We start from the raw sequence: 18,720 nt of genomic DNA, 5'->3' as shown, positions 1-18,720 counted from the left end.
TATTTGCTCACGTGACAGTGTTTACATTGTACAGGTAACATGTGGGCTCAGTCGTGGGCCAACATTCTGGAGACGACCGTCCCGTTCAAGGGGAAGGAGGCCATTGACGTCACTCCCCAGATGACTAAACAGGTACGCTCTGTGTTCTGTTCCACTGATAACTTTCTGGAGTGGTGGTGGTACTTCTCACTTCTGAAATGTATAACTAACTGATATTTAGGCATTTCTACGCAACATGCTTAATAGCTTTTTATTTTAGTGTGGTAGTGGTAGAAATGTACCAAGCCGATTTTCTCAGATGAACGTTCTGAACGTTGTTCATTTTCATATAAAAGAGACTTGTTTCCGAAGAAAATGGAAGAATTCACTGTCGAATAAAAATATACTGCAACCTCATCCTTCACAGTAGGAATGATTACCTCATTAAATGTCCCTTTAGGCCAACAATCGTCATCTCCTTCATGACCCTATAACGGATTGTGATTCAAATAGCTATAACTATGAATCACAAGAAAGAGTCGCGTACAGTTAAAGATCCTGCAGAAATTTAGAATACATAATTCACAACAGTAAAGCGTAGAAAGAATATCACGCTGTATAAAGATGGAAACTTTCGAAGTGCACAAATTTGTCGCTGTTCAAGAATAAAAACAGATGTCCAAGTGCACTGTTTCTAGGCACCAAAAACTTCCCGGATGTAGAACTAAAGGTTATGGATAAAAATCATGTACGGTAACTAATAAATCGAGAGAGAAGAGTAGGTTTAGGATATGAACACGACAGCTCCATGACATTGATACTAGCTCCTGTCGAAGATGACCGTCGATCGAATATAAGCCAATACACGTGCAACTTTGTTAAGTGGATATTCATTCCTTGTGGTTCGGATGCCATCTGCTGTCCTCATCAAGTCTGATAACAAAGATGTAAGGAGATACGTTCATTTGGTTTAGGTAAAGAAACCATGTCCAGTTTCTACAATACACCCACCAGCGAGAGGTTTATTTTTTTCAGCTGGCTGTTTTACAAACTTAATTTTGGTTGGTATGTTACTCGGTTAACAATATTGTACAGTATTATTTTTGTATTCTCTTTGGTATATAGGTGGTGGCATTGACGACTGTCATTCTTTATTAATTTCATGATGATGATGCTTGTTGTTTAAAGGGGCCTAACATCGAGGTCATCGGCCCCTAATGGTACGAAATGAAATAACAAAAAAAATCAAATTCATCCACTGACTAAAATAAAATAAAAAATGTCATGAAGAATGAATGGATGGACATGAACCCTACAAAAAAACCCAAACAAACAAACAAACAAACAAACAAACAAACAAACAAACAAAAACAGTGGATCAGACTCAAGAAGAAGGTAGTTAATTAGAGTATTACTGACCAAGGACCATTTATAAAGCACAATGATGCTTGATGTCTGAAGGGATGCTAAATTCACGTCTAAGGCCCCACAGAATGGTACATGTCGCGAGTAAAGTAGAACCATGGTATTTGTCATTTTGGGGTACTAATCAAAAATAGCGAAGACTCACGGTGGTCCACACAAGATGGTACTACTCACAAGTATGACAATTCGTACAGGGAACGCAGACCTATGGTGTTTCTCACACAATGGCGCCACTCATAGCCAACGCAAACCGGTAAGGTTCCTCACCTAGGTGTACTAGTCACGGGCGCCGGTATTCCCGTGGTGTTCCTCACATAGTGGGTACCAATCACAGGCAACGCTGACCCACGGTGGTGCTCATATAGCGGTGCAACTCACAGGCTACGCCCAGACCCGCGGTGTTGCTCACATGGGTACAACGCACGGGTACTGGAATCCACCAGGCCAGGCTTTTTACTGCAACAAATCACAAACCTATTTCGTAACAATTTAGTGATACTACTCGCAAGTACATGCAACCCATGGTGTTCCCCGCATGATGGTACGAATCAAGAGTAGTTTCATGGTTCTAATTCAATCATCCCTTGGTCGCCCCTTATAGTCGCCTCTTACGACAGGCAGGGGATACCGCGGGTGTATTCTACATGTGCGTCCCCCACCCGCAGGGGGTAGTGTGTTTGGTCTGCGAGAGGTATTTTATTTCCCTCAAGTCCGCCGGCAAGCAGGTTAGGAACCCCCTATCCGCCACCTGGGACTCGCCACGTGGGAGTATCACCTCTCCCCTTGCTACGCCTGCGTAGCAGGTTCGTGGCTTTATTAATTTATAGATTATCTAAACTTACTGCATAATCCTTCTCTTTCTCGTGCTTTCCTGTCTTTAATTGCCTCGTTAAATGCAATTATCTTCCTGAAATGTCCTCGTAGTTATTAATAATCAGCTAGTTTTATTGGCAGATTTGACGAAGAACTGCATCAAGAATCTATCAATGTCAATATGCATGAACATAACATATGTTGTTTTAAATGTTTTGTACATCAGGTTTATGACAAAGCAACGTCCTATTTGGATGTGTAGAAATCCTTATACTCTGAATTACACTTCAAATGAAACCTAGAGTGTCAATTTGAATACATTTTCCGCAGTTTCGTGGGCAACATTGTACACTGTTTCAGCACCTAGAGAAAGGAATGATCTTTGAAACATTTCACGTCGGTGAGTGCTTGTAATTTAATGAAGCGTGTGCCAGTAGAGATATATTGCCAGCTTTTGACTCTCAAAACGAAGAAAGAAGTTCAAATCTATCAGTTGAATTTCCTTCGACGTGGAGATGAATTGTGCTTCTATGATTCTAATTAACATTAAGAACCAACAAAACAGACAGAGCGGGTTGACTACGCGATGAGGTTCGTGTGCTGTGAGCTTGCATTGAAGACATGATGGGTTCGAGTCCTACTGTCGGCAGCCCTCATGGTAGTTTTTCGTGGTTTCCCATTTTCACACCGGGCGTTATCCTGTTAGAATATGAGGTTCTGCATCCTCTACAGAAAGGGAAGTACATGTGGCTGTAGAGCACAATTTCCTGGGTGTCCCGCTATGCTATCAGCAGTCCTTGGATAATTAAATACAACAGGCGACTAGGAATCATTGGCGATGGCACTCCACACCATTATACCACCTGTTCTGGCGGTGTCACATTTCACAATGAACCTCTGTTTCTGCGCCGCCCAGCATATTCCCGTACAGGATTCATCAGTCATCTGTACAGCATTCATGCAATCATACCAAGTCTCTTTGGTAGACGACGTCGTTATGTGCTTTCGCCACAAGACTATATAGCGATGACGTGACATGTCTGCGAATGGCGACCAGTGGCGCCCTAGGGTTTGTTAAGCCCTCTGCTTGTCGGTGATCCGTCGTTGTCTTCTAGAACCTTTCCGATGCGCATGTGTTCTATCATGTTCTTACTGCTCCTATCACAGTCATACAACGAAGTCAGAACAGGCGAAGGATTGACCAGTTCTCTGAAATGACCACCATATCTCCCTTAGTCCGACTAGCCTCTCTCAAACTCTCTTAATCATCGAAAATGTTTAATAAAATTCTGCTAAATGCTGCGTACATACACACCATCACTGCTATGATTGCCTCCTCTGGTGTCTGAAGACAGTTTTCATAGCTCATGTTTAAAATAAATAAAAATGACTCAGGCTGCAGAATTACAAACATTCCTGGTGGCACTTCCTGCAACCAGTCGTACCAGAACGGAATCCGACGAAACTACTGTAGGTCTACCTATAGTGATGAGATACTATTTGCCAACTTTCACTATTGTTGCACAGCTTTTTCTGGCTCATTTAGTTCTACACCTCTTATCATTAAGGAGTCGCTTTGTTCTGCCTCTACTCCTTTTACCAGCCATGGCTTCATCCATCGAGTTCGTTCCTGACTTGGCCATTATCTCCTCGTAGGGAATCTGCCACCTGGGCGACAACCCTAAATGCACATCAGTCGTGATTGATTAATTGATTGATTGATTGATTGATTGGTTGATTCCAAGTACCCTGCTTCCATTGTTGTCACCTGTTTGTTGCTACAATCATTCTCCCTAATGTCCCTTGCTTCCAACTTATAAAATTTCCTGTGTTCACCTAGCTTTCACTTCCGTCGCTAAAATCGGTCTGAAAATAGATCGATGTGAAGATAATTTCCACTGGGCTAGTTGACCGTGCGGTTAGGGGCGCGCGGCTGTGAGCTTGCATCCGGGAGATAGGGGGTTCGAACCCCTCCGTCGGCAGCCCTGAAGATAGTTTTCCGTGGTTTCCCATTTTCACACCAGGCAAATGTTGGGACTGTACCTTAATGCCACGGCCGCTTCCTTCCAACTCCTAGGCCTTCCCTATCCTATCGTCGCCATAAGACCTATCTGTGTCGGTGCGACGTAAAGCCACTAGCAAAAAACAAAAACAAAAATAGATTATTTCCTCCGGAAGCTAACATACTGTTGATTGAAACTGCCAGCTCTCTGTATTAGCACTGCTGCACCTTCACCTTTATTCAGTTCCACTTAGCATACTCTTGGGAGAACACACATTCTATACCTGAAATGACTGACCTGTTACAGTTTCATATTTCCTACCCAACATTCAATCTGTTTGGTTTCCTCCCTAATGATATCAGTTTCATCTTGGAAATACTCACTATCTGATCTACAGTGAACTAAGTATCACTGCGCCTGGATTGGAGGAACTTGTACCCTTCCCTAGCCTTCCACATCTTCCCCATATTTACCTATCACCTCATATCATTTAGTTCTACTTCCAGCTCTCGCATTGAAACTGCTCATTAACACAAGCATCTTCTTGCTGTTGGCCCTGACTACGATGCCACTCAGTGCTTCATAAAGCTTGTCAACGTCATTCTCATCTCCATCCTCAAATTTTAGTACAGTGAGACAATTCTCTTTCTAATTTCTCCACTCACTAATTCTACCTATACAGTTCGTTCATTGTACGCCTAACAGAAACTATGTTTAGTAGTAATGTTGATGAACAGGAGAATGTTTCAAGTAAGCCTCGGACCAATAGGGTATTATTATTATTATTATTATTATTATTATTATTATTATTATTTGCTAGTTGCTTTACGTCGCACCGACACAGATAGGTCTTATGGCGACGATGGGACAGGGAAGGGCTAGGAGTGGGAAGGAAGCAGCCGTGGCCTTAATTAAGGTACAGCCCCAGCATTTGCCTGGTGTGAAAATGGGAAACCACGGAAAACCATTTTCAGGGCTGCCGACAGTGGGGTTCGAACCCACTATCTCCCGATTACTGGATACTGGCCGCATTTAAGCGACTGCAGCTATCGAGCTCGGTCGGACCAATAGGAGTGACGGAGTCCGATTTCTACTTGATAGGCCAGGGAGTCTTTGAAAACAACTTGAGGAAATCAATGGAATTCGATGGAGAGCTATCAATATTAATGGGTTTTTGAAGAAAGTAGAACTGGGTGAGTTAACAAATAAGATACGTCTGGATGTATTTCGGGTAAGGAGGAATGCCGAAGAAGAGAGAGGATATTATCAAGTACTCTCAAGAGATATTAAAAAGGGAAGGCCAGAGTGTGGAGTAGGACTGTACTTAGCCCTCAGCAGACTTTTTTTTTTTTTTGAGAGCGAGTACATGAGACTCCCAGGGCGAGAACTGTACCCTTCTACTCATCTGTTCCCGCGACGTGCCGATGAGTCCATCACGTACACTGGCGGGGGAAAAGCGATCTGTCATGGAGGAAAAAATTACCCCCATACTAGGGATGAAACCCCCTCTTCGCTAAGCTGTTAACAAAATCTAATTTTTGGAGTCGGAGTGAATTTAGAAGAAATATTTAGGAAGGGGGAAAAGCTTTACTTTTTAACAAAGGTGTCTTTTCAGGGGGAAATTGATTTAGATTTTTTGTAATTTAGTTGTTTAATTTAGAATGGGCCAAAATTGGGGAGGTAACCAGTTAACGTTAGCCAAGGACCACGATGTTTGAAATGAGTGTTCGGCTTCTTGGTTCTCACGACCTTTTTTTTTTTTTTTTTTTTTTTTTTTGCTGGGGGCTTTACGTCGCACCGACACAGATAGGTTGTATGTCTCGCATTTCTCCACATGAACCTCAACTGGTAGGCGCTGTTTTCCATATTGATGGTCGGGTCAATGATTAAGCTATTCTTCGAGCGTGCTGGGATAGCGATGATGACGATTCTCCTCGTGGATCCATTTTACTAATCCGTTCACCTCTTCTTCCACATCGTATTTCTTGTCTCGCAGGGTAGGTGCAGTTAAATATCGTATATTTTGATGCCAGGTGTTCAATAATGTATTTGCAAATATCAAATACAAATATTATTTTCGAAATGAAGTGGAAAATACAAAAAGAAAATGAAGAGACAGTGATATTATGGCGACAATTTCCAATTTAAAATACAATTGCTACAAAAACTATCCTGGGTGCAGACTTCCCAATGCATGTTCAATTGGGTGACTTGACTTTAAGAAGGCAACCTCGTAACTCCTGCTAACTTATCACTTTATTTTTGTAGTTTTACACTGAAAGTAGTAGAAATCTGAAACCTTCAACACATTACCTTCCCTTGTAAAGTAGTCCATTCTTGTGGGCCGCAGATGGATTTCTTGTGTTTCTTGTCTTCTGAAGTTTCTGTTTGTTTCCTTTCGCTCAACAACGGACTGATGGCTGCTGCACCCACAGTTGACAGGTTAGTTTTACTTAGGTACTTTATATGTAAACAACTGAATCACTTTCTTATTCAGCACATTTCTGTTGAATATAAATCATTGTGTTCGCAAAAAAAAAAAAAAAAAAAAAAAAAAAAAAAAAAACGTAAAGTTTATATATCAAGTTCAGAGACTTGATATAAACTAGAATATTTTCTGCTCAAAGAGAACAGCTTGTCTGTATCTTATTCCAGTGGTATAATATAATTACATTAAAATACAGTATACGTGTTCAGATACGGCGCATGTTACATACTTCAAATAATTCGTGAAGAAGTCATTTGTAATAGTAAAACAAAATATTTGTAATAATATTTCTTATTCTATAATGTGTGACAATGTGTGTAAAACTGTATTTTTGTTTTGTTGGGTATTTATGTTCAAATAAATCAAGCACATTGTACTGACTACAAATGATGGTGTAATCCTAACATTTCTTTTACATGGGCAAGCATCTCCCTCAAATCATCATCATCATCATCATAATCATCATTTTAGTCGAATAGAAGTAGATAGGGACAAGTTGGCCAACTATTAAAGAGAGAACACGGAATATTACGAACGATTTTAGGCAACGGATAGAATGGATTGACGGGGAGGTACAATTGGCATAATGAGGAATTATAAAGATACAGTAGAACCAATAACATTGCCAATTGAAAAGAATAGATTAATATTCAACGGGCACGTTCTCCGCCTGACTAACGCACGTCTGTCTGAGATGATCTGGGATTTCATAAGACCAAAGGCGGCAAAATTGAGGTGGAGAATGTGAAAAGGATCTGAAACAGATCGGTATATAACATAAATTTTTAAAAACCACGGGGATGAATTTAGACGGATGATCAAAAGCTATCAGGGATTTAATGTGAAATCAGAATGAACAAGTCGGAGGGTTCTCCACCAGGAATACTAAAGAAAGTAGGCTGCTGGTCGGTGGACTTTGGAGATACTGGCAGGATGTCAAAGCCGACAGACGACCTTAATCTAGACATTGAATATGAAGTTGTTTGTTAACACGCAGTCCACAGAGGCTCAGCACGAATGCAAATAATAATAATAATAATAATAATAATAATAATAATAATAATAATAATAATCTCGAAATGTTACATATGAATGGGGCATAGACATGAGGTGTGCGCTAGCATATAAATCGTAGCCAGTCGACTCCCAATCCAAGCGTCCCATATCCTGGGTACGAATTTCAGTGACTGTGGGTGGAATACGGCATGGTGACAGAATGGCATCCGGTTTTAAATCCCCGGGCCAAGAAATAAATTGAGTCTAGGTGTTCCGCCAACTCCACAAACGTTTGAGAAGGCGAAGCTGAAAAAAAGATTTAAAAAAAGCGTAAACATTATTTATCCTACTGTAGGTAGCGTTCGCGTGGCTGAAAGTCTGGCAATATAGTGTTGCCAACAGGTTTTATCTGAAACCCTCTTGCAAACTAATAACAAGTTGGAATACGCAACTAGGTTGCTTTAGGGCTAATTAAAATTAATTTCTCGCATCTATTTAGAACTAAATCCTATTTTACATTAACAATGTAACCAATTCTACAGTTTCTAAAATTGGAACTGTTAACCTTTAAAACCAATATGAATATATATCATTGCAAATGCTTCACAAGTTGATACATTATGGAGTTTGCTTGTATTTAACTTCCATTATATTCGACCAAGTAGAGCGGTTCACAATTTACCAGGTGTATGCATAAGTTTGTGACGGTTTTTGTGGTAAAGAGAACATGTAATTTTCAAGGGGAATTCATTTTTTCTTTATTCAAAATATTGGCCATCGGCTTCTACACACTTCATGCATCTTTCAAGTAAGTTACGAATACCAGGCCAGAAAAACTGCTTGTCTTTTGCGGCAAACCATTCGTCGAACCATTTTCCAATTTCCTCGAAATTGTTGAAGTGCTACTCTGCGAGCGCGTGCCTCATTGATGCGAAGAGGTGATAGATGGCGTCAGGTCGGGGCAGTACGGCGGGTGCGGAAGGATGTCCCATCCAAGCGATTTCAATGTCTCTTTCACTGGTTTTGCTGTGTGAGACGGCGCATTGTCGTGTAACAACACTTTGCCATGTCTTCTGGCCCATTCAGGTCGTTTTTCGATCAATGCGTGATTTAAAGTAATCGTTTGTTGGTAATAGTGTTGTGCATTAACGGTTTCACCGGGTTTCAAGAGTTCAAAATTCACAATACCGCTATTAGAGCGCGCACTGTCTTTCACATTGAAATCACCACGTTTAAATTGTCGATACCATGTCTTACATGTTCTAATTGTTGGAGCGTGTTCACCATATGTTTCTACCAGCAAACGATGACTTTCCACAGCCTTTCCCTTTTGATTAAATAAGAAACGCAATGCGTACCGCAAATGTTCTTTTTCAGGCGCAAACGTCGACATGATCACTGAACGACACAACACAGCCGCTAGTGTTTGGCGGACTCAACTTGTGTGTGTTGGTAGGTTAGTGTCAGACGAACAAACTGACATGTGTGTCAAATTCATACACTACGTATTGTTCGCTGGCGCCATCTCTTAGTAAAACCGTAAAAGACTTATGCATACATGTGGTATGTTATATGTTTTGTAAGAAAAACAATATTAATTCACGCTGATCACGTTGAACTCGGTATTGTTCCATAATCTGCATTAGTTAAATTAATGAAAAGTGAAATAAGTCACGATCACAGATTTATTTTGTAACATATTCGATAGTTCATCTTATGCAATGTAATGTATTGCAAATATTAATAACTGAATAAACTTTCATCAAGACATTCATTCACTGCAATATAAATTTGTAAAATACTCGTACCGGTATGTCAGAATCAGCCTAGACTATTTTCAAGACATCCTCAAATAATATATAAAAACCGGGCGAGTTGGCCGTGTGGTTTTCCGTGGTTTCCCATTTCCACACCCGGCAAATTCTTGGGCTGTACCTTAATTAAGGCCAAGGCCGCTTCCTTCCAACTCCTAGGCCTTTCCTATCCCATCGTCGCCATAAGACCTATCTGTGTCGGTGCGACGTAAAGCCCCTAGCAAAAAAAAGTTTTTAAGACATGTAGCAACAAGAATGTTACAAGTTCAGTATTACAAATCGTTAATTAAGTAATTTCCTCTGAAACCTAACACATTAGAAGAGTTTTATTGGGGTAATATTGCTAGAATTGACTACAGGCCAATGTTTATTTGAAAGCATAATTATAGAAATATCATGACCGAGCGAGTTGGCCGTGTGGTTAGGGACGCGCAGCTGTGAGCTAGCATCCGGGAGATAGTGGGTTCGAATCCCACTGTCGGCAGCCCTGAAGATGCTTTTCCGTGGTTTCCCATTTTCACACCAGGCAAATGCTGGGGCTGTATCTAGAGCCACGGCCGCTTCTTTCACGTTCCTAGGCCTTTCTTATCCCATCGTCGCCATAAGACCTATCTGTGTCGGTGCGACGTATAGTAAAAAAAAAAAAAAGCGCAAGTAATATCATGTAACTTTATACACCCTACATCAGATGACATTGCCTTGTAATTATCAGTGTATATGGGTATAATTCTCTTAGTGGCATTTCTCTTAGCCTTTACTTTATATGGAAAACAACGTAATAATGTTTAAATTGGAAGATCATTTCTTCCGGCTATTTCATAATGTGTAAAACTTAATATTACATTCTTCCCATTTGCCTTTTCGTAGTGCAATACACAAAATACATATTAATAAGTGTATTAATGATCATTAACAATCGTGCTTGTTATGAAAGTAAAACAAAATTCAATAGAATCCCGTATATTGTGTGCCAGCCCTTTATTTTTACAGTCCTCTCCGTTTTAAAAATGCATTGGTGATTGTTTCTCAAAAATATGACCTTTATCGTCCATACAGGGCTACACCCCGCTCAGGATGTTCAAACTCGCTGAACAGTTCTTCACCTCTTTGAATCTCAGCGCCATGCCTGAACTATTCTGGGAAAGATCCATCCTCAGTAAGCCTGAAGACAGAGAAATTATATGTCACGCTTCGGCCTGGGACTTCTATGATGCTAAGGACTTCAGGTAGGATATTAAAACAATATCTAACCTATATCTCAATTGTAGGTCATAGTCAGGTGCATGTTAAGAAGTGGTCAGCAGTTTACAACACTAACTTTTTATTCTAAACAAAAACAGAATGGAAACTACTCTGACCACGAGAAGGCCCTAGACGACCAATAATGTGTTAGTAGACACTTGTTTCTTCTTTGAACAGTCTAGTACCTATTGCACATTATTAAATATGTAACCCGGTTCTAAAACCAACCAGCAAAATACTGATGATCTTGCTGACATAGGCCTAATTTAAATTAAGTACACAAAAGTATGTGAAGATAGCATATTCCCATTTTATTAATCTGACAAATTAAGTAGGTACTACAGTGTCGAGTTTTCGGTTATTCCCTCTATACCCTGGCTGGATGAGTGGATGATTTATATAGCCATCTGACACATATAGTTCGTCCAGTGATGTCATGGTCTCGGCTAGTCTGCGATAAGCTACTGTACAGCTTGATTGATTCTTATACAACAGTAAATGGTCGGTTTAGTCCGTTTGATGGCTTCCGAATTGTGTTGAACAGCGCATTTTCGTGTGCTGTAGATTTTTAAAGAACGAATCTGTTGGGAGAGTGAGATGATAATTCCGGCAACAATTTCCTGGAGCGCGAGTGCCAGTGCGTTACGGAATTAAGAAAATTGTGAATAAATTCATGCTAAACAAAAATCGAGTTAAATAACCGATTGTCTTGACTGACGAAAAAATCAGAATAGTTTTGAAAGACTAGAGTGATCATCCCGAAAATCTTTCGGCGTAAACCATATATTTAATAAAAAGAAATATATTTCTACTGAGAGACATTTTTCGCTCTTTTGTTACAACTTTCTGAAAAAAAAAGCAGTAATATTTAAATTATTGGACTGGTAACTTGCAGTATAAATTATTCAATTCATGAATGTATTTATTTTCATTTAATTTAAAAATTATTAAAAATAAATGTGACCAAAAATCAATGTTGTTAATTAAAATAATAAGAAATACGTAGACTAATATTTTAATATATATAATGATAATCAAAACAAAGACTCAAATAAGGCAAAATACATTTACACCAAAGAAAACATATTCTCAAAAATGGACAAGAATGGGCACCTGATTTTTGTGTAATTTATAAAATAATTATGTCAGAAGCGGGGAATATTAAGTTTATGATGGGATCTTGTGGGACTTTTACCTTATACATTATGAAACTTTGATTACGGATCATTTTTAGGCTATTTTAGTTGTTTAAATAATGTAAACAATTATATTTAATGATATTTTGTTTTCTGTGTACTAGTATACTTACTTTCAATAGTTCTTTCTGTGATAAAATCAGTCATAACGTACAGGCACAAACATTCAACGCGGTCGAACATAACCTCACACGCTGCGCTCGAACCAACTCTGCGTGAGGTTATGAAAGACTCATGTTGCTGGTTCCAACCTAACTACTGTATTTAGGGTCTTAAAATTCCCCAAATTGAAACTTGGTTTTAGGGATTTTCGGCCAGGTTTTCGTGGCCGACGGGAATGCAACATGGGAAGTTTTAACAGGGAATGCTGACAACTGGGGCGTGATTTATCGTTCCCGGCATGCAGAAGGACCGTTGGTGGTTTTCTTGCCATGACATAGGGGAGGGGTGGGATGTTGTTTCTAGCATAGGGCGCTGGCTGTCGATTCCCAACAAGATGCCATCTTGAGCCCAAGACACGTTTAGGTTCATTATCTGAAAAAAGGTCCTTTTTGTATCATGTCTAGCTATGTTGTATGGGTTTATATTTTCCACTTTTTTGTATTCTCGAATAAATTAGGGTCATACAGTAATTAGAGTCAAATGTGACCATCTGAAACTGGATGTCGTCTTCCAGAGCAACTTTACTGAAAACGAGGGCTAAGAGAGGTATGCATTATTTCAACTGAAACTAACTGTTAAGAATAAATTATTTTTTACGTTTTCATTTTTAGGTCATATTTTCAGGGCTAGGTCATATTTGATACGCTAAATACTTGCATAGTTCCAAAGTTTTTAGGTCACGGAAATCCAAGCAAGGAGACTCCCAGATTATACATCTTATATAATTTAAACGACCAGTTACGACATATAACCAAAATTAAAAATTAATCACGAAAGGGTTAAACATGTTAAATACGCAAGACCTACAAATGTTGTGCGGTCGATATTACACTTTACAAATTATTTCAAAGGAATGTTGAAATCAGTGGAGAAAGCAGAAAATAAACGTCTGTTGCCGTCTGGACTGGTAATCATGGTAACTACTAGGCCCTACTACTACTACTACTACTACTACTACTACTACTACTACTACTACTAAAGTGTTCATTCCTCCCCGGAAGGGGGAGGTGGGGCTCTTAGGCGGTGATGCCGTCTCTCAGGCCGGGAGATTTGTTAGGATATGCACGGATATGGTGAGGGGTTGGCGGCCATGGCCGCATGTCCCGGCATTCGCCTTAGTGCAGGAGAATGGAAAACCACAGAAAACCGTTCTCAGGACAGCTGATGGTTGGGGCCAGTCGTGAGGTGCAGCCCTGTCCCGTGTCCCGAATGCAGAGGCGTAGAGCCACTATAGAGCCGTGGTCACCCCTCCTCTACTCGGCTGGCTGGTCAGAGTGCAGAGCTCTTGGACCACGGACCAGCCGTGGCCACTTATGGGCCGAGACCCACTCTGCATCTACCGACCAATCATGGTAATTATGCAATACCACGGACTCTGCCAGAGCTCGCGAACAGGTCAAGAGTGAAACTACAATATGTATTTATACCTCATCGTCGGTGGGTGCAGAGAAGTGCTGGCGACGGATGGGACGGATGGTCCGCAGTTCTACATATCTGCACACCAAGGGTCAGTGGCCACGACTCTACCGTGGCTCTACACCTCTGTATTCGAGAGACGGAGAGAGGCTGGTTCCCATCGTTGGCTGTCCTGAGAATGGTTTTCTGTGGTTTTCCATTCATCTGCACTAAGGCGAATGGCAGCATAGGCCACGGCCGCACTCACCTCGCCCTTGTCCAAATCACATATCACCGTACCACATCTGGCCTGAGAAAGGGCGTAACTCTCTAGGAGGCCCGCCTTCCCCTTCAGGGAAGGAATGAAAACTTTCAGTAGTAGTAGTCATTGTGCGTTCAGTACTGTATGGTAGTCGAAGTATCGTCAGTATTACCTCATATGTAATTTGCAAGGTGAAAATTATATTTTTATGTTTTTTCTTTCTTCTTTTGTTACCATCGCGTGATTCAACGTACCTTCTTTCCTCATTTGATCGGGCAATGGTATTTTTCAGTGCTGTCTCTTCCCTTATTGGATCACTGATATGTTCTATATGAGAAAGAAGAAAACAAGACTGCTTGCTATACAAATCGTAGTACTGTATTTCAAGGAAGGAAAACTTCTGCAAGTTCAGCGTTTGCCGGACTGAGTGGCTCAGACGGTTAAGACGCTGGCCTTTGACCCCAACTTGGCAGGTTCTATCCTGGCTCAGTCCGGTGGTATTGAGGGTGATCAAATACGTCAGCCTCGTGTCGGTAGATTTACTGGCACGTAAAATACTCCTACGGGACTACATTCCAGCAGAAGAATCAGAATCTCTTTATTTGCAAATGAGGTGTCTACCTCGGTGGCAAATGGTACACTAAAATACCGTAGAAGTAGTTCATGGGACGTAAAAACAAATAAAATTATGTTTAACATTTGGCTTTTAGCCTTTTAATACCAATAATATTACAAGAAATTACAGTCGATCTTTGATTCAGTGGTTAGTTATTTAATGAAAATAATGATTGTAGATGATAATGTTGGTTGAGGATAAGAAGTGACACTTTTATATCTATCCTGGCTTTGGTAGGTGGTAATAGCCTATTACGGATGTAAAATTGCTAAAAACTTCATCTAATGATTTATGACTCATAACTGGAATACAGCGGAGAAAATTTGTAGCACTTTTGTAACTCTAATGACTGCATGCATTGACGGTAAAACCAAACCCCATGGCGCAACAGCCTCGTAGGGCCATGGCCTACTAAGCCACCACTACTGAGCCCGAAGGCCTGCAGGTTACGAGATGTCATGTGATGAGCACGACGAATCCTCTCGATCGATATTCTTGGCTTTCTAAACCGGGGCCGCTATCTCGCCGCCAAATAGCTCCTCAATTGCAATCACGTAGGCGGAGTTGACCTCCAAGCTGCCTTCAGATCCAGGTAAAAAAACCCTGACCTGTCCGGGAATCGAACCCAGGGCCTCCAGTCATTTACGTTAAACTTTGTCTTTATTACAACTGTTACTATTAAAAAAAGAAAGAATATCAAAGCAAGCAAACGTGCAGAGAGAGAGAAAGAGAGAGAGAGAGAGAGAGAGAGAGAGAGAGAGAGAGAGAGAGAGCGATGGATGGGGGCGAGGTGCGCGAAAACCAAATGGGTTCTTGACTGACTTCTCGCCAAGGCAGCCGTGGTTCGAATACCGACCAATCAATGTTGAATTTTTCTTTGCAACGAAAAATGACGTTCCTGTGGTTCGGATTCTATGTAAAATCTGAGATCCTGTGGATATAATCACGAGTTAAACTGTAAAGTAAAACTGAAAACTTGTAGTTTTTCGTGAATATTGTAATCATTTTACATAAAATTCGAACCACAGCGACGTGACTTTTCATTCCACATGAATTGACAAGAATTCGAACTGCGTCTGTCCTAATGAGAAGCCAGCGACGAGGATGCTTAGATATCATGTCCCGTTCTGAATCTTCCAAGTAATGTAGGTGTAACAAATATTAACCTTCTCCATCCCACGCCCGAGTAAACTCAGAAGTCGATACATGTCTTCCTCTGTCCCAAGCACGATTTCGATTTCAAACTGCTAACTGTTCCAGTTCTGTTGTTTAACGCGATATTGTATCGTCTGACAGTGCCCCGTAAAAAGGACCGACTATTCGATCTATCCCTTTATGGTATGGTCACGATAATACTGTCCTTTGTGTTTTACTCTGACAGCTGTCTCCCATCATGACGGGAGATAATATTATAGATGTTTTAGGGAATGGACTTTTATGAGGATAGTGAAAATGTGTTTTCAGTGAATGAATCCGTGGAAATTCATCACACAGTAGTTAAGTTATTGTAAAAGAGCAATGCATAACAATTTTTAATGTTTTCTTGTCATGATTGTCCAGTAACTTTGTAAATATAAACAATTTATTAACCTGTTTCAGCCATTGTCAAAACATTCAGAAAGACCCGGGATGAGACATGCATAAGAGAGAATACAATTCGAGAGTGAAAGGATTAAGAGTACGTCAGATTGTAACGACGGCTCTAGAACTATGATGTAAGGTGTTGTTTGTTGTGTCTAGGATCAAGCAGTGCACCAGAAGCGACATGCAGCATCTCCTGACCGTTCACCATGAGATGGGGCATGTGCAGTACTTCCTGCAGTATAAGGACCAACCTCTTGTGTACAGGGAAGGCGCCAACCCAGGTACGTCATGTCCTTTGACTTACAGGAACCTGACGTGGCGGGCTATTTCCAGCGGCAGTGGTTTTCAGACGGAACATGTCCATAGATTCAACCGCTCGTGTCAAAAGAAAGCGAATATATACGGAACTTAATGTCAATACTCACTTACATGACAACTTTCTCAGGATTCAAGTCAACTGGATTTCAAAATTAAGGATCTTTATATGCATCCTTTCTTTAAATAGTCTAATGACAAAATTTCTGTTTAAGTTCGGTTGCACAAATGTTCGACGACGTAGAAATGTGTTAAAATTGCCTGTCATTCTATGAATTTTCATGAAATGTTCATTTTTTGTTATGATTGGTCAGGGATACAATGTGATGATAATTCCGTATATCATTAAATGATCCAGAAATCTGTACAGGTCAAGAATTCTCACTGAACCTAAACTGAACTGTTATTCTGAGACACGTTAAGAAACACAAAATAAGCCGTGTACTGCTTCACTGTAGCATGTGAATGTGGCCAACACTGGTACTGTGTAAATTCAACTATGGTGTGCAATGATTCGCATGATCCGTATTGGAACACGTAATTCGGAACGAACCGGTAGATACAGGCACAAATGGACAATGAATGCAGTGGTGCTTGCTGATTCTTATACAAATACTGATCACGGTTAATGTGTATTTTAGACAATTTCTTTTTCTTCTTCCCGGCCTCCCTTTCCGGTTTGTTGGGATAGGCACTTGCAGCAGATTTGGCCCAGTTTTACGACCGGATACCCTTTCTCACGCCAACCGTGTGTGAAAGGATGATGTAGGCCTACTTTAGACTACAGAAAACAAATAATAAACGATAATATTTTACTTTTAATTACATGTTTTAACATTTGCATCGACACGAAAGAGTGACGGATCAGTGAACACTGATCGCTCGCACTGACTTCTTTATTATCTCACCTACTTACACTTGTTTAAAAAACACAGAATAGTGCACTCATTTCATGAAGCCGAAAGGCGACATATTTTTAGACTGCATCCCAAAGAGTTTAAATGCGAAAAAAAAGCAGTATATTCCTGTGCTGAAACTTTTGTTCTCTGTACAGGTTATGAATACATATACATTTTATATCTTCTACATGTATGCACTTATAATATCTACTTATTAAATTAGGTCCTTATTCGATAAATAGTCAAAATAAGTCCAACTCGAGCTCCATATTCTGTCTAGAGAAAAATTCATGCAGCTACGTTGCTCGCGAATTTATGGATAAAATCTGGAGCTCTTGTAATATTAGATTACAAAGCTATACTACCGAGACTATGTACAGGCCTTCTCTTATCAACCACATCATTAGTAAACCTCAGTTACTGAGTTTACTGTAGCTTCAACACTATTCTCTGGTAGCCAGATCTACAGTCCTTCTTTTCTGATGGCGAGCAACCGACCCTGGACCATTGTAAACCTCTGAAAGAAGCTACGAAAGAAGACACGTCATGTAAAAAAATCAACAAGAAAACAACTGAACAAGACCTGTCTCTAAACTTACTAAAATGCTAGATGGAGAAATGTTTATAATAATAATAATAATAATAATAATAATAATAATAATAATAATAATAGATCCCATTTAGGCTACCGGCGTGTCAATTCCGGTTTTTACTCTGTCGGATGCCAGAGGAACGGATTTGTGTTGGGTGATATATGGCTGAATTTTTAATGAATTTTGTCGTATAAACATCTAATGTGTTACTGTGGATCTTTTACATGCTGACGACATGGAGCGCCAAATTGACTTTTCAAAAATGCGTCTACTTCTTGCGGGTTTGAACCCAGCCGAAAATGTACCACTGATTCACAGAGGAAGCTAACGTTTATTATAAGTGCAAAGTAATCAATTCTAAACTCATCGGAAAATAATATACAAGACAATGTGTCTCAAAACATGTGGATTTGTTAAAGCGGCGGAATTATGGACTTGTTCACTCCCAAAATATGTCCCTCCCATTTCCTATTTCCTACTGTCATTATTTGGGGAACTAACCTATATGCCCTGTCACAGGATCAAACAGTGCACGCAGATAACCGGGGTAGACTTGTACACGGCTCATCATGAGATGGGCCACGTCCAGTACTACTTGCAGTACAAACATCAGCCCGTGGTGTATAGGAGAGGCGCGAATCCCGGTGAGTGATCTGCCATTCAACGTGCATGTCAATGTTCAGTTGCCAACTGTTACATAAAACTACCTCCTAGTTCCCTATGCACCATGGGCTGGTTAATATACATGTCTACTTGCATTATCATAGGAATGTATTGGTTTGGTCCTTCGTTTGGGATGTTATTAGAACTACACATCTAACCTGGAATGTTCTGGTGGTGGTGGTGGTGGTGGTTATTACTGTTTCAGGACAAAGTAAAACTGGGCAACCATGCTCTCTTAACACTAATTGGAAGGAAAATCGAAGCGAACCAACATT

The 18,720-nt window shown here is 40.3% G+C and overlaps 1 protein-coding gene across 4 annotated transcripts in view; it reads left to right on the top strand.

The window, feature by feature from the left end:
- Positions 1-18,720, top strand: part of LOC136858321 (angiotensin-converting enzyme) — a 74,366-nt gene that overhangs the window by 30,348 nt on the left and 25,298 nt on the right. Inside the window, exons 6-8 of one of the 4 annotated variants that reach the window (XM_068225490.1) lie at positions 35-132; positions 10,575-10,744; positions 18,302-18,426. In XM_068225490.1, the coding sequence (XP_068081591.1) occupies positions 35-132; positions 10,575-10,744; positions 18,302-18,426 (393 nt within the window). Of the gene's footprint in view, positions 1-34; positions 133-10,574; positions 10,745-16,131; positions 16,257-18,301; positions 18,427-18,720 lie in introns of all 4 variants that reach the window. The other 3 variants (XM_068225489.1, XM_068225491.1, XM_067137771.2) reach the window with 3 other exon arrangements.

The sequence above is a fragment of the Anabrus simplex genome, chromosome 1 (genome assembly GCF_040414725.1).
Source record: "Anabrus simplex isolate iqAnaSimp1 chromosome 1, ASM4041472v1, whole genome shotgun sequence".
In the NCBI taxonomy this organism is placed as follows: domain Eukaryota; kingdom Metazoa; phylum Arthropoda; class Insecta; order Orthoptera; family Tettigoniidae; genus Anabrus; species Anabrus simplex.
The sequence above is the reverse complement of the archived record's forward strand: the minus strand, read 5'-3'. Positions and strand labels throughout refer to the sequence as shown.